General features: G+C 43.8%; 1 protein-coding gene across 4 annotated transcripts in view; it reads right to left on the bottom strand.

Moving 5' to 3' along the window:
• Positions 1–15,696, bottom strand: part of LOC144500756 (phosphatidylinositol 5-phosphate 4-kinase type-2 beta-like) — a 115,161-nt gene that overhangs the window by 87,191 nt on the left and 12,274 nt on the right. For all 4 annotated transcript variants that reach the window (XM_078224156.1, XM_078224153.1, XM_078224155.1 and 1 more), the window contains exons 2-3: positions 3,839–3,936; positions 1,718–1,814 (exon numbers count right to left, since the gene is read on the bottom strand). In XM_078224156.1, coding sequence (XP_078080282.1) covers positions 1,718–1,814; positions 3,839–3,936 — 195 coding nt within the window. The remainder of the gene's footprint in view (positions 1–1,717; positions 1,815–3,838; positions 3,937–15,696) is intronic.

Below are 15,696 nucleotides of genomic sequence, written 5' to 3'. Positions count from 1 at the left end.
GTGCTCCGGTTTCCTCCCACAATCCGAAAGACGTGCTGGTTAGGTGCATTGGCCATACTAAATTCTCCCTCAGTGTACCTGAACAGGCGCCGGAGTGTGGCGACTAGGGGAATATCACAGTAACATCATTGCAGTGTTAATGTAAGCCTTACTTGTGAGTAATAAATAAACTTTACTTGTCTGTGATTCTACTTTTCACTGTAAATATATCACACAGTGTAGATCACACTTTTTGTCACCACCTTCAGTAATGTTCAGGTCTTCTACCTGTCCAATTTTCTTCTCCTCCATTCCAAAGAAGTTGTCTCACACTGCAGTATGATATTACCAGCACCATCTACATACCTGCACCTCTGTCCTGTGTGAGTCAGTGTTGACACTCATTCAAGTAGGTGGGTGACTGGAGAGCAGATCCTAGCTGATGTTCCCCTGCCCCACCCCCCAGCAGAGATCAGTAAGTCAGTAACAGATGAGTGATCGAAACTGGGTCATTCCCAGCCAGTGTGACTCAGACTCATCCTGGGCGGAACATTTAATTTACCGAGCTTTACAGAGTTGGTGCTTTTCCATTCTTCTCAAGTTTAATGCCTCTGAAACTCAAACTTTACACTTGCCTAAAAGTTTCTTGCAACAAAATTTTAACTTGTAGAATGAACAAACTTCAACTGGGCTGACATTAAATACAATGCACAACAGTATAAGGAACATCACTCAGTTACTTCCTGCATACCCTGGCATCTCTTATTTGTCAGAAAAAACACCAGCCCCCTTTGAGTAATCTGGGGGCTGGATTTGCTGACACCACAAAATATTGTTCCCTCTTCGGGATATTCCCTTTTAAAGTTGGCTGCACATGAACACAGTGCTAGTCAGGCATACTTCCACACAAACATGAGCCCTAATCTGCATACTCACAACTCTTAATAACATTTTAATGTACAGCAGGACAAAGCAACCCGCTTAATTGGCACCACATTCACCGACGCTCAGTAGCAGCAGTGTGTACTATCTACAAGATGCACTGCAGCAATTCACCAAAGATCCTTAGACAGCGCCTTCCAAACCCACGACCACTTCCATCTGGAAGGACAAGGGCAGCCGGTGCATGGGAACACCACCACCTGCAAGTTCCCCTCCAAGCCACTCACCATCCTGACTTGGAAATATATCGCCGTTCCTTCGCAGTCGCTGGGTCAAAATCCTGGAATTCCCTCCCTAACGGCATTGTGGGTCAACTCACAGAACATGGACGGCAGCGATTCAAGAAGGCAGCTCCACCACCACCTTCTCAAGGGGCAACTAGGGTTGGACCATAAATGCTGGCCAGCCAGCGACGCCCATGTCCCACAAATTAATTTAGAAAAAGGCCAACGCTGAGGAGAAAACAACGATCAAAATAAAACTGACCAAGTACTAAATATAAAAAAGGCAGATCAAAACCACAAGAGTGTAACAATTTGGGCCCACCATAAAAAAAAGATATAAAAATTGGAACTACCCCTAATAAAATGTGCAGCCAACTGCACTGCAAGGAACAACCTTCCCCCTGACAGTGAGGGCTTTCACAGAAATAGGTTATCTTCGGTTTCTACCAAACAGCATTCAGTCAGTGGACAACCTCCAGAACCTATTGCTAAAATTCACAGGGACCCTTTGTCCAAATTCAGCAGATCCTGTCCCATTATACCCGAGCGGCAGGAAATGAAAAGAAACCAACCTGGTAATCCTGATCATCAATGGAAAATCTCTCCCGCAGGTTTCTAAAAACCATCGGACAATATTCCTTAAATTTGAAACGGCTTGGAAGATTCTCCCTGTAAAATAAATAATGAACAGTTTCTTTAAAGTGGGACTTTTAGAATAGTTTACTTTTAATAAAACACCAAAATGCCTGTGAATCAATGTGATTTAAGAGATTTGTTTTGTCTGCTCTTTCTACCCTCCTTGTGCAGGAGTCTAGCAAAACAGCAAATCGGAGAGACTTGGATAAATCTATTTTTATTGCTGTATTTCCTGAACTCTTCCCTACTCCCCTGCTAGGAACTATGATTTCATTATAATCTCCAAGAAATATTGGAAACGGGGGTCAGAAAAGAAATAAAAGGGATTTGGTTCTTGAGTCAGTAATTATTTCCTAACTGCGTCTTACCCTGCTTTCACCGATGAGCACAAAGACAATGTGGAGTTATCAACAGCAGCTACTGATACTGCCTCTCGACCACCCTTAACTGAGGCTTGCTTTATAACCTTGTGAACTTGTGGCACAGTTAGAAAATTAATGGCATTTGTTTGCACTGAAACAGACTAATCGGCCCAACTATGCCAGTGGTTATTCTCCAAACGAGCCTTCTCGAACCTTCAAACTCTTTCTCCCTCATGAACCTACTTAGCTTAAACATTTTCACCTTAGTCACTTTCCACACGGTAGCAAGTTCTACATGCTAAATGCTCCCTGGGTGGAGATGTTTCTCCTGAGATCCTTGCTGGATTTATTAGTTGCTATCTTAAATTTATCTCCTCTAATTTTGGACCACCCACAAATGGAAATTTCTTAGGATCCCGACAGTGCAAAAGGAGGCCATTCGGCCCATCGGGTTTGCACCGGCAACAATCCCACCCAGGCTCTATCCCCGTAACCCTACATATTTACCGTTAGTCCTCCTGACACGAAGGGCAATTTAGCATGGCCAATCCACCTAACCCGCACATCTTTGGACTGTGGGAGGAAACCGGAGCAGACACGAAGAGAACATGCAAACTCCACACAGACAGTGATCCGGGTCCCTGATGCTGTGAGGCAGCAGTGCTAACCACTGTGCCACCGTGCTGCCTTTTCTGCATCCAACATATCAAACCCCTTCATAACTTTGACCCTGGACATTCTCTCTTCCACCTTCTTACTTCGGGAAAAAGATGCAAAAGTCTGAGGTCACGTACCAACTGACTCAAGAACAACTTCATCCCTGCTGCCGTCAGACTTTTGAATGGACTTACCTTGCATTAAGTTGATCTTTCTCTACACCCTAGCTTTGATTGTAACATTGCATTCTGCACTCTCTCGTTTCCTTCTCTCTGAGCGGTATGTTTTGTCTATATAGCGCGCAAGAAACAATACTTTTCACTTATGTTAATACATGTGATAATAATAAATCAAATCAAATCGATTTTAAAGATCTCTAATAGTCACCTCTCAGGTTTTCTCTCTTCACGAGAAAAGAATCCCAACTCCCAAAGACAATCACTGGATGTTGTTAAAACTCCAACAAAGTTCAGATTGAAATTTAAGCGAATTGGGCACAACTCAACACTCCACTACATCAGCAGGTCCGCCATCCCTTTTCCAAAATTTTTTTTTCCTCGCCCTTTTTGTAACTACCCTCATGTCACAAGCCATTCCTCAAGTAGGCAGCCCGTTGCATGGGTGGGCAATAAAACATGTCAAGCTCAATGATTCTTCCTGCCTCTGTCCTTTTCATCCAAGCACTTGATCCCTCGCCTAGGCATAAGGTAAGGGATCAGGAATGTGCAGCAAACTCACACATGAAACTGATTACAACTCACTTCAAAGGACATTGAATAAGAACTCAACTTTCCACAGTGTAAACTGAATCCAAACGCTATCACATCATGGGCTAAAACTGACTCACAATATTTCAATTAATCTGATATATTGGAAAACTCTTAAAGCCCTGCTTGCATGCTCGATAAAATAAGGTTCAAATGCACCATTTTGAGGATAGCGTTGGACAGTTTAGTGGAGCCAATTTGAATAATTAACCCTGAAAGAATCTCCTTCTCTGCCTATACAATGAAACTACAGAAAGCAATATCCGCCTACTTGTTAAAAAGGTGATTGTCCACTTTTATCTTGCTGTACGCTTTGAAGTCATCTGGCATCAACATTACAGGAATCTGAACATGGCTTAGTTCGTTGATCTGAAAAGGAAACAGTTAATACTGTAAACTCCCTTTTATGGCAGACTGTATTAGTTCCAGTGCTTAAGATTGGTTTGCCTGACAAGGTACAGTAAATCTAAAGGGTGAAGATGATTCATAGGAAACACACTGGTGTGAAACAAAACAAAGGAACATAATGAAAACTAGTTTAATTTCACCACCGTTTTATTACCGCTGCGTCTACATTCGCCATTTCTAATACTTCATGGAACCAGTTCCAAAGTATTTTGAGAGTCAAGCGTTATTTGATAGCTCGGTTGCTAAATGCATGGTCTGTGCTAACCTGACCCACAGGGAGTGTGGAAGTTCCCTGGCTAAATTCACAATCATTGTAAATTTTCAGAAATACCGCAATTTACTTCAGTGCCTCAGAGCTGGCAGGAAAAAAGACCATTTCTGTTCCTGATTGCTATCTGTAATTTCTGTAGTGCGTGTATGCGCGCGCGTGTGTTTGTGCACATACGTGCATTTGTGTGCATACGTATGCATGTGTGCATGCATGTTTGTCCGCTTGCGTTTGTGCACGTGCGCACACGTGTTTGCACGCATGTGCATATGTTGTGCGCACATATATGCGTGCGCATGTGTTTGTGCGCATGCGTGCATGCGTTTGTATGCGTGTATGCGCATGTTCATGTGTGTGCGTGCTCGTGTGTGTACATGTATGTGTTCATGTGGAGGGGTTTTAAAAAAGTTATTTTATGACTGTCGGGTCACTGTCTGTTTAAGTTTATTAATTATTGTCACAAGTAGGCTTACAATAACACTGCAATGACATTACTGTGAAAATCCCCTAGTCGCCACACTCGGATGCCTGTTCGGGTGCACTGAGGGAGAATTTAGCATGGCCAAAGCACCCTAACCAGCACGTCTTTGGGAGGAAACTGGAGCAAACCCATGCAGACGTGGGGAGAATGTGCAGCCTCCACATAGACACAAAACTGGGAATCGAACCCAGGTCCCTGGCACTTGAGGCAGCAGTGCTAACCACCATGCCGCCCCTGTAACAGAAGAAAAGTAGTTGGATGTATGTTGGCGGGTGCAGGGGTTGGGCATGCATTGGTGTGTGGCTGGAGGTTGGGTTGTGCGTTGCTGTGTATGTAGGGGATTGAGCATGTGTTGGCATATGTATGGAGGCTGGGCATTTGTTGCTGTGGAGATTGGGTATGCGTGCGTGGAGATTGGGTATGCATGTGTGGAGATCAGATACGCGTGCATGGAGATCGGGTATGCGTGTGTGTCTGTATGGGTGCTCATTATCCACCTTAGTTCTGAAACTCTTGTCTAACAAAATCCTATCCAATCTCTGTTTTGAAATTTTCGATTGAACCCTCGGCTTAACAGTTTTTTGGGGGTTTGCGTTCCAGATTTCCAGTATGAATTAATGCATCCTGGCACCATCTTTGAAAAGACTAGCTCTAATTTTAAGGTCATTCCTCTTTGTTCTTGACTACCCCCTACCAGAGGAAAGAGTTTGTCTCTATCAGGCTTACTAAATCCTTTAAAAATTTCAAACACCTCAATTAGATCACTCCTTGATTTTCTCTACTCAATGGAATACCAGCCTAGTCTATCCAAACTGTCCTCATAACCTCGGTGCATTCTCCACTTGCCAACCAATTGGCATCCTTTTCTCGTGCAGTATAAATTGCTGCTCCCTTTGAAATTTTGTAATCTTGCATCTGTTCTGATGAGTGCAAGATGAAAATCTTCGACAGAAGGTTTCTTTTTCTCAGCAATACATAAGTTCTGTCCTACCAAGCTAGGATATTGTTGAATAATGTCCTTCGTCCTGTCTGAATCTAACACAAAAATAAATTGGACTCATGTGGTGTCTTCCATGACCTCAGAACACCCCAAGCCAATTAAATATTTCAGAAGTGTGGTCACCGTTGGAATGCAAGAAATACAGCAGCAACTTAAACACACACAGCAAACATTCACAAACAGCAAAGTGATAATAACCGTGTAATCTGTTTCGGTGATGTGGTTGAGAGAGAAATATTGGCCAAGACACCCGGGCGAATTTCCCCATTTTGGGATCTTTTACATCTACTCGAGAGGGAAGAAGGGCCTCAGGTTAACATTTCATAGAATCATAGAATCCCTACAGTGCAGAAGGAGGCCATTCGGTCCATCATGCTTCCACCGACCAGAATCCCACCCAGGCCCTATCCCCATAACCCCATGCATTGACCCCACTAGCCCCACCTGACATTAAGGGGCAATTTAGCATGGCCAATCCACCTAACCCGCACATCTTTGAACTGTGGGAGGAAACCGGAACACCCGGAGGAAACCCACGCAGACATGGGGAGAATGTGGAGCAAACTGCACACAGACAGTGACCCAAGCCAGGAATCGAACCTGGGTCCCTGGTGCTGTGAGGCAGCAGTGCTAACCACTGTGCCACCGTGCCGCCCAATATTTCATCCAAAGATCAACTGCAGGTTCACTGCTGATATTGATACAATTTGAGTAGATGAATTCAGAGCATTGCATTGTCTGAGTATTACACTATTTGCTGTTTCTTTACTTAACATATGAGCAAAACACTAAATACAACTGGATCATACAACAAGTACAGCCCACTATATACACATGCTTTCATTTAATTAAAGCTCTCAAACCTACGGCCTGTGGCAGCTGCACAATCATTACACATCAATGCCTTATGACGCTGCAAAAAAAAAAAATCAATAGTTCCTATATTTGTTAAATTAAGAAACTCTTCAATTAGCAATCCAGGTAGTAATCTGAATTACGAAAACAATAATTCAAAAGCTGATTTTCAAAATTAGTTCCCAGTGATTAATTTTTTAAAATCTGATGGCAGAAACCGTGCCAAATACAACCCAAATCATACCATACCATGGCGCTGTATTGCACAACAGCAATGCACAGATGTGGAAACTAACAGTCACCAAAACAGTGTAAGCATTACTACACAAACAACAGACAGTAAGTGCAGCACTTTTTATAGCTAATTTACAGTAATCCTTTTCAGACACATATAGTAATTATTCAGGATGTGTTTCGTAAACCTAAACATTTTACAGTGAATCAGATCTTATCATCATCCATGACATTGTACGTTAATATTAACATCCATGACATTGTATATCTATATACCACAGTGGCACAATGGTTAGCACTGCTGCTTCACAGCGCCAGGGACCCAGGTTCGATGCCCAGCTTGGGTCACTATCTATATAGAGTCTGCACATTCTCCCCGTGTCTGCGTGGGTTTCTTCCAGGTGCTCCTATTTCCTCCCACAGTCCGAAGATGTGCGGGTTAGATCGATTGCAAAATTGACCCTAGTTTCGGGGGGGATTAGCAGGGTAAATATGTGGGGTTACGGGCATAGGGCTGGATTGTTGTCGGTGCAAGCTCGATGGGCCGAATGGCCTCCTTCTGTACTGTATAGATTCTACTCTATGATACCACTGCGGCACAGTGGTTAGTACTGCTGCCTCACAGCGCCAGGGACCTGGGTTCGATTCCTGGCTTGGGTCACTGTCTGTGCTGTGTCCGCACGTTCTCCCCGTGTCTGTGTGGGTTTCCTCCGGGTGCTCTGGTTTCCTCCCACTGTCCGAAAGATGTGCAGGTTAGGCGCATTGGCCATGCTAAATTCTCCCCCAGTGTACCCGAACAGGGACTGGAGTGTGGCGACTAGGGGATTTTCACAGTAACTTCATTGCAGTGTTAATGTAAGCCTACTTGTGACACTAATAAATAAACTTTAAAATATTAAAGATGAGCGTCACACATTCTTAACAAAAAGCCAAAGGAGACATCAGGGATGGATGATTGATCAAATAAATAGGTTTTAAGGAGCATCGTTAAGGGGGACAAAGGTGGAGATTTTGGGAGGGAGGAATTTCTGGGGCTGAGGACCGAGACAGTTTACAATTCAGCCACTCATGCTGGAGTGATGCAAGTGAAGATGTACAAAAAGCCACGGTTAGAAGCAGCAGGGAATTGTCGGAGGGTTGTCGGGCTCAAGGAGGTTAGAACATTAGGGATGAGGGAAGCCCAGAGAGGTTTAGACACAAGGATGAAACAACCTTGAAAGTGCAAGATGCTTGACAATTGCAGCCTGAAACTGTCTGGTTTAATTATCTAATCAAGTTTCAAACATGTGCAGATGAGCCCTTTGCTTTTTGCATTTTACAGAATGCCAGCAGCCCTGACTCCCAATGGACTCCAGAAATGAAACCAAACATCGGGGCTGTGTGGATAGTATATCCTTCTGTGTAATGGACATCCAGCCAACCACTGGAATAGGAGCCAAGTTGGGGGGAAATAATCATTTAAAAACACTTAATTTGATTTGACCTGATTTATGCAAAACCATCCTCAAGCTCCCATGAATATTCCGAAGAATAATCAAGAAGGCAGCTAATCAGATTTCCACTGCGATCTTTCTTTGCAAGTTTGATCTTTCCTTCCAATTGGGTTTTAATACCAGTTACTGGCTACCAATTTTTTTAAAAATTATAGAATATAATCTATAGTATAGATATATACAATATATAGTCCCATGTGAAATGAGTTAGCAGCACGGTGGCACAGTGGTTAGCACTGCTGCCTCACAGCACCAGGGACCTGGGTTCGATTCCCGGCTTGGGTCACTGTCTGTGTGGAGTTTGCACATTCTTCACGTGTCTGCGTGGGTTTCCTCCGGGTGTTCCGGTTTCCTCCCACAGTCCAAAGATGAGAGGGTTAGGCGCATTGACTATGCTAAATTGCCCTTTAGTGTCCCAGGATGTGTAGATAAGAGGGATTAGTGGGGTGAATATGTGGGGTTACGGGTGGTAGGGCCTGGGTGGGATTGTTGTCCGTGCAGACTCGATGGGCCAAATGGCCTCCTTCTGCACTGTAACGTTATGATTCTATCTCCATGAAAGATGGTGCAGTGTTCTAAACACAGGTTTTCATCTCACAGACCAATGTCAAATCCACCCCAGCCTACTCAGACAGAAGTCTCTCCTGTCCATTGCTTGTAAAGGTCCTACCTGAAATGAGTCGGTCGGTCTCAGTCTAGTTCCTTGTGGACAGGGATTTACAACATAAAAATCATCAAGAACACAAATCTTCTCCACAGATGATGGCTCAGAGGAGCAGGAGACCATTATTCAGAGCCTTGAGCCTGCTCTACCATTCTATTTGGTCACGATTCATCTTTACCTCAAGTCCATTTCCCTGCCTTCTGAGATTGGGGGAAGTGTGGAGTGACCCCTACTCTGCTGTAGTGACCCGAGAGTGCTTGATGCAGAAATGATTGGCGCTCCCAGGAGTAGCGTGCCATAGTGTTTCCTTTATTTAAAAACAAGTATATTGCCTACAAAGTACTCCATCTCGCATTTTCTCTCTTTAAAAATTTCCAGATTGTCTGAAGACCTATGTCTGTGGAAGCTCCACTCTTTACGCTGTTGACGCAACTGACACTAGTTTAGGTAGGTTATGTTTCAGCTGGATAAGGTGCTGGTGAGGCCACACCTGGAGTACTGTGAACAGTTTTGGTCTCCTTACTTGAGCAAGGATGTACTGGCACTGGATGGGGTACAGAGAAGATTCACTCGGTTGATTCCAGTGTTGAGAGGATTGGCTTGAGGAGAGACGGAGTAGACTGGGGCTATACTCATTGGAATTCAGAAGAATGAGGGGAGATCTTATCGAAACATACAAGATTATGAAGGGAATAAATAAAATAGAAGCAGGGAAGTTGTTTCCACTGGCGGGTGAAACTAGAACTAGGGAGCGTAGCCTCAAAATAAGGGGGAGCAGATTTAGGACTGAGTTGAGGAGGAACTTCTTCACACAAAGGGTTGTGAATCTGTGGAATTCCCTGCCCAGTGAAGCAGTTGAGGCTACCTCATTGAATGTTTTTAAGGCAAGGATAGACATATTTTTGAACAGCAAAGGAATTAAGGTTATGGTGAGCGGGTGGGTAAGTGGAGCTGAGTCCATGAAAAGATCAGCCACGATCTTACTGAGTGGCGGAGCAGGCTCGAGGGGCCAGATGACCTATTCCTGCTCCTAGTTCTTATGTTAATTTGGAATTAATAGGCTATGACAGCAGTGACTGGTGTAAAATAAACTCCCCAGCCGTGGCTCAGTGGACAGCACTCTCACCTCCGAGTCAGAAGTTTGTACTGCCAGAGCATTCTAATAGAGCAGTGGCTTTCAGCTGGGTGTTGAACTGAAGTCCTGCTGCCTGCTCAGCTGAACATAAAGGATTCCGTGGCATTATTTCAAAGAACAGCAGTTCTCCACTAGCCAATATTTATTCCTCAGCCAACATCACTAAAACAGGGAATCTTGTCACTATCACCTTTCTGTTTGTGAGGCCTTGCTGTGTACGAGTGACTGCCATGTTTCCTAAATTATCTCATCTCCAGCACTCATTCTCCAGTAGTCCAAAGATGTGTGGTTAAGGTTGATTGGCCATGCTAAATTGACCCTAGTGTCAGGGGGATTAGCAGTGTAAATATGGGTATGTGGAGCTGAGTCCATGAAAAGATCAGCCATGATCTTACTGAGTGGCGGAGCAGGCTTGAGGGGCCAGAGGGCGGCACGGTAGCACAGTGGTTAGCACTGCTGCTTCACAGCTCCAGGGACCTGGGTTCGATTCCCGGCTTGGGTGACTGTTTGTGTGGAGTTTGCACATTCTCCTCGTGTCTGCGTGGGTTTCCTCCGGGTGCTCCGGTTTCCTCCCACAGTCCAAAGATGTGTGGGTTAGGTTTATTGGCCATGCTAAAAAAATTGCCCCTTAGTGTCCTGGGATGCGTAGATTAGAGGGACTAGTGGGTAAAATATGTAGGGATATGGGGGTAGGGCCTGGGTGGGATTGTGGTCGGTGCAGACTCGATGGGCCGAATGGCCTCTTTCTGTACTGTAGGGTTTCTATGATTCTATGTGGGGTTATGGGAATAGGGCCTGGGTGGTATTGTGGTTGGTGCAGACTCAATGGGCCGAATGGCCTCCTTCTGCACTGTAGGGATTCTATGATTTTCTCAGTATTGCACTGAAACGTAAGCTTGGTTTATGTGCTCAGGTCTCTGAAGTATGGATTGAATACATAGCCCCCTCGGTTCAATGACAAAACATCTACCATTGAGTCTACAAGGTCAATTCCTACAGTTAAATGCTGGAGGGTAATCCAGTTGGGTCACTCTCTCAAAGATCCAGACTGGAGTACAATTCTGAACTGCAGAACACTTTGGACCTGCAATTTCCTCACCAATTATCTTCAATCCCCTGGATGGAGACCATCACAACCTGACTGAAGATTTGTCCATCTTAAGATATTTGTCCCTTTACTATTTTTATAAAACTTTATATTAAATCTACTCATTTTATTCCCTTAACTTACTTTTAGATGTGATGTGGAGATGCCAGTGTTGGACTGGGGTAAGCACAGTAAGAAGTCTCACAACACCAGGTTAAAGTCCAACAGGTTTGTTTGGAATCGCGAGCTTTCGGATGAAGGTGATGAAGGAGCTTGAGGCTCCGAAAGCTCACGATTCCAAATGAACCTGTTGGATTTTAACCTGGTGTTGTGAGACTTCTTACTGCGCCCACCCCTGTCCAATGCCGCATCTCCACCTCATGGCTAACTCTGTACTCCAATAATGTAAGAGTTACATTAAAATTAATGAATGAATTTTGTTGTTTTCTGACCACGAAGAATGCTATGAGTGCATCACATCCAGGTCACCAAGTTTTTCCAGTCTTGCAAGGGACAGCAAAAAAAAAAGCAGATAAAAACCAGACTCAGCAATGAGCAGGTTCCGTAGCAGACACTCAATTCCAGCTCACTACCTGTTCAGACACTCCTCCCCCTCACCTGATTACACACCTTGGAAGCTGAATAATTGGAGCTTCATTTGAAGGGCAAGTGACTCAGACTTTAATTTCTATTACAACAGCCATAAAACACAGGCTATTGTAATATTTCAATTGTTATTGAGAAACACAGCTGTAGGACAAAAGTTCAAAATGCAAAACACTACCAAGTTTGGTGCAGTAGGATAGGAGATAAATCAAATAGTCATGATTATATGACACCAATCTTGGCTTTTCTTATAACAGGAAAAGAAAGGGACAGCACAATCACCCTTGTTTCCAACACCGTGAAGATGCAGGGAATAGGAGGAAGAACATGTAAGATGGCACAAGGGAGACTCTGAAGGAACAAGAGAGCAAAATACTAAGTAGCAATAATCACAGCTGGAATGATTAGATGGAAAAGACAAGATTAGTCTTGTAACATATAATTTGCAAGAACAAATTCTAAAGGTCCACTTCCTTTGGGGATGGGAAAGATCGTCTTAGATTAGCTATAGAGTAAACGTACACTCCTCCCCTTCCTCTCCACACCCAGAGCATCCAACAGTTTCTTGAGTAACTATTGTGTGTGCCTCCTACCTCAAAGTTTCAATGTATGCATTCATCATTCTTTGGGTGAAGAATTTCTGGTCATAGGAACACAAGAATAGAAGTAGGCCCTCACTCGTCTATTGTCTCGTTCAGTTAAATTGTGGCTGATCTCTACTTCAACTTAATTTCCCCACCTTTGATCCATATTAGAATCATAGAATCCCACAGTGCAGAAGGAGGCCATTCGGCCCATCGAGTTTGCACTGACCACAATCCCACCCAGGCCCTATCCCCATAACCCCATGCATTTACCCTAGCTAGTCCCCCGACACTAAGGACCAATTTAGCATGGCAAATCCACCTAACCCACACATCTTTGGATTCTGAGAAACTCTCTGACCTTTCAAAAATCTCTCATCCGAATCTCGAAATTTTAAATTTTTCCAACACCTACATCCTTTTGAGGGTGAAAGTTCTAGAATTCCACCACCATGTGTGTGAAAAAGTGTTTCCTAATTTCATTCCACAGTGGTCTAGCTCCAAGTCTAAGGGTACTTCCCCCTTGTTTTGGATTCCCCATCAAAGCAAATAGTTTCTCTGCAACTACTTCATCAAATGTCAATAATAACTTGTTGGAATCACTTCTCATCCTCCTAAATTCAAGGAAATCTGTGTAACCTGCCCTTGTGCCTATATGTCCTGTTGATTCTGTGCTGTACCCTCTCCAACATAAAATCGTAAGATATAAGAGCAGAATTAGGCCATTCGGCCCTTTGAGTCCACTCCGCCATTCAATCATGACTGATAAGTTTCTCAACCCCATTCTCCTGCCTTTTCCCCGTAACCTTTGAGTGATGATGTTAGGATGTTCAAATCTGAACACAGTATCTCAGACTAGGTCTAGCGAAGGCTCTGTACGACTGAAACAGAATTTCATCTCTTTTGAACTTGAATTCTCTTGAGATAAAAGCCAACATTCCATCAACCTTTGTGATACTTCTTGCAGCTGCACTTGCGATCCGTGCACACGGCCTCCTAAATCTCGCTGCTCCTTCACAGCTCCCAGTCTCGCACCACAAAGAAAATATTCCATCTATGCTTTTCATAATCCAAAGTGGATGACCTCACACTTCCCCACATTGAACTCCAACTGCCAGAGTTTTGCTCACTTAGTCAGCCTGCAGCTCTTTGAGACTTCCTCCTTCCACCCACACAACTTACTGTTCCTGCTAACTTAGTTTCATCTAGAAACTTGGCAATACAATCCGTCACCCAAAACATTTATAAAAAATGACGAAAAGGTAAAAGTTCTCAGTACAGTTCATGGGCAACATCACTTGTCACATACTACCAATCAGAGAACAAAGCCTTTATCCTTACTCTGATGCCAACCTCCCAACCAATTACCATTTCACATCATAAGAATACCTCAAATTCCATCTGGTCTTATTTTTTGCCAACAATACCTTGGTTGGAACTGCATCCAGTGCCTTCTGGGACTCGATGTCGGCAACATTCATAGGCATTCCCCAATCCAAAATGTTTGTGATCTCTTCAAAATGTGCAACTAGATTAGCTAGACATGACCTATCCTACAAGAATCCATGCTCGTGCTATTTGATCAATTTAGTTTAGTCCAAGTGTTCATTCACTCAGTTTCTGATGTAAGATTCCAGTAATTTCCCCCGAAATTACTAAAAACATAAAGGGCCATAATCGCACGGTCTCCTTTACCTCACCATTTTAAAAAAGTTAACTGATGTTTATAATCTTCTGACTCCCACGGTGCTGGGGGGGGTGGTGACACGGTAGCACAGTGGTTAGCACTGCTGCCTCACAGCGCCAGGAACCCAGATTCGATTCCCGGCTTGGGTCACTGCCTGCGTGAAGTTTGCACGTTCTCCCCGTGTCTGCGTGAGTTTCCTCCGGGTGCTCCGGTTTCCTTCCACAGTCTGAAAGACTTGCTGGCTAGGTGCATTGACCCGAACAGGCTCCGGAGTGTGGCGACTAGGGGAATTTCACAGTAACTTCATTGCAGTGTTAATATGAACCTTACTTGTGACTGATAAATAAACTTTACTTTTCAAGGCACGATTCTGAACTGCAGAACACTTTGGACCTGCAACTTCCTCACCCATAGTCATCAATCCCCTGGATGGAGACCATCCTGACCTGAAGATTTGTCTATCTTAAGTTATGTTATTTGTCCCTTTACAGTTTAAGTCTACTCATTTTGTTCCCTCAACTTATTTTTTAGGTGGTTCGACTGGTATTTTGTCCTCTTTCAACTTCTGCAACCTTATCTTAGAGTCAGATTTAGAGTTCTGGACTTAATCTTTACTGTAATGTTTACTACTTTACGTACTCTTTGAGGTTCTCTCTCAGTTACCTCAACTGAAGGCTGAAAAGCCCTAGTTCCTGCCGACTTTCCTCACCACTCTGTTCTCTGATGCTGGGGGTGTCAGCCGCCTCACGGCAACACCTCCAAGGCTTGAAAGTCTCCTTTGTGTATAGGTGACCAAACTGAACACAGCACTGACAAAGTGCGGTCTGTGTTAGCATCTCTTTCCTTGCACTCCACTGATTTGTTTATATAGTTCAGGATTCTACCTGCATGGTTTGCCTGCTGGGTACTCTGCACACAGTGAGTAACATTGGATTAAAACAAACCGCAATCCTAATTTTTCTATCAATTAAATAAAAATTATCCGCACTTATCATATACACTACTACAACATAATCTGATAACATAGAATATGCTTTTTGTTTTAGAGGATTTACTAAGCAAGTGTAAAAATGGCTGAAACCATGTAAATCTATAACAAAGAACATCTTTCGCAAAACCATGATCAGTTTCTTTAAAAACAATGGAGATTGGGCAGCACGGTGGCACAGTGGTTAGCACTGCTGCCTCACAGCGCCAGGGACCCGGGTTCAACTCCCGGCTTGGGTCACTGTGCGCAGTTTGCACGTTCTCCCCGCGTCTGCGTGGGTTTCCTCCGGGTGCTCCGGTTTCCTCCCAAAGTCTGAAAGACGTGCTAGTTAGGTGCATTGGCCATGCTAAATTCTCCCTCAGTGTACCCGAATAGGCGCCGGTGTGTGGCAACTCGGGGATTTTCACAGTAATTTCATTGTAGTGTTAATGTAAGCTGACTTGTGACACCAATAAATAAAATAAGAAAAGTAAATATACTTTGCTAATAAATAAACAGATATTGAAGGGTTTGATGGATCTACTTTTCCAGTACTCACAGCTACATACAGGATTCTCAGAGGGGTTTGACAGGGTAGATACTGAGAAGTTGTTTCCTCTTTTGGGAGAGTCTAGGACACAAGAGTTTTATTTCAGAATA

Source organism: Mustelus asterias, chromosome 11 (genome assembly GCF_964213995.1).
Source record: "Mustelus asterias chromosome 11, sMusAst1.hap1.1, whole genome shotgun sequence".
Classification (NCBI taxonomy): domain Eukaryota; kingdom Metazoa; phylum Chordata; class Chondrichthyes; order Carcharhiniformes; family Triakidae; genus Mustelus; species Mustelus asterias.
Note: the sequence above shows the minus strand (reverse complement) of the source record. Positions and strands in the feature narration are given on the sequence as shown.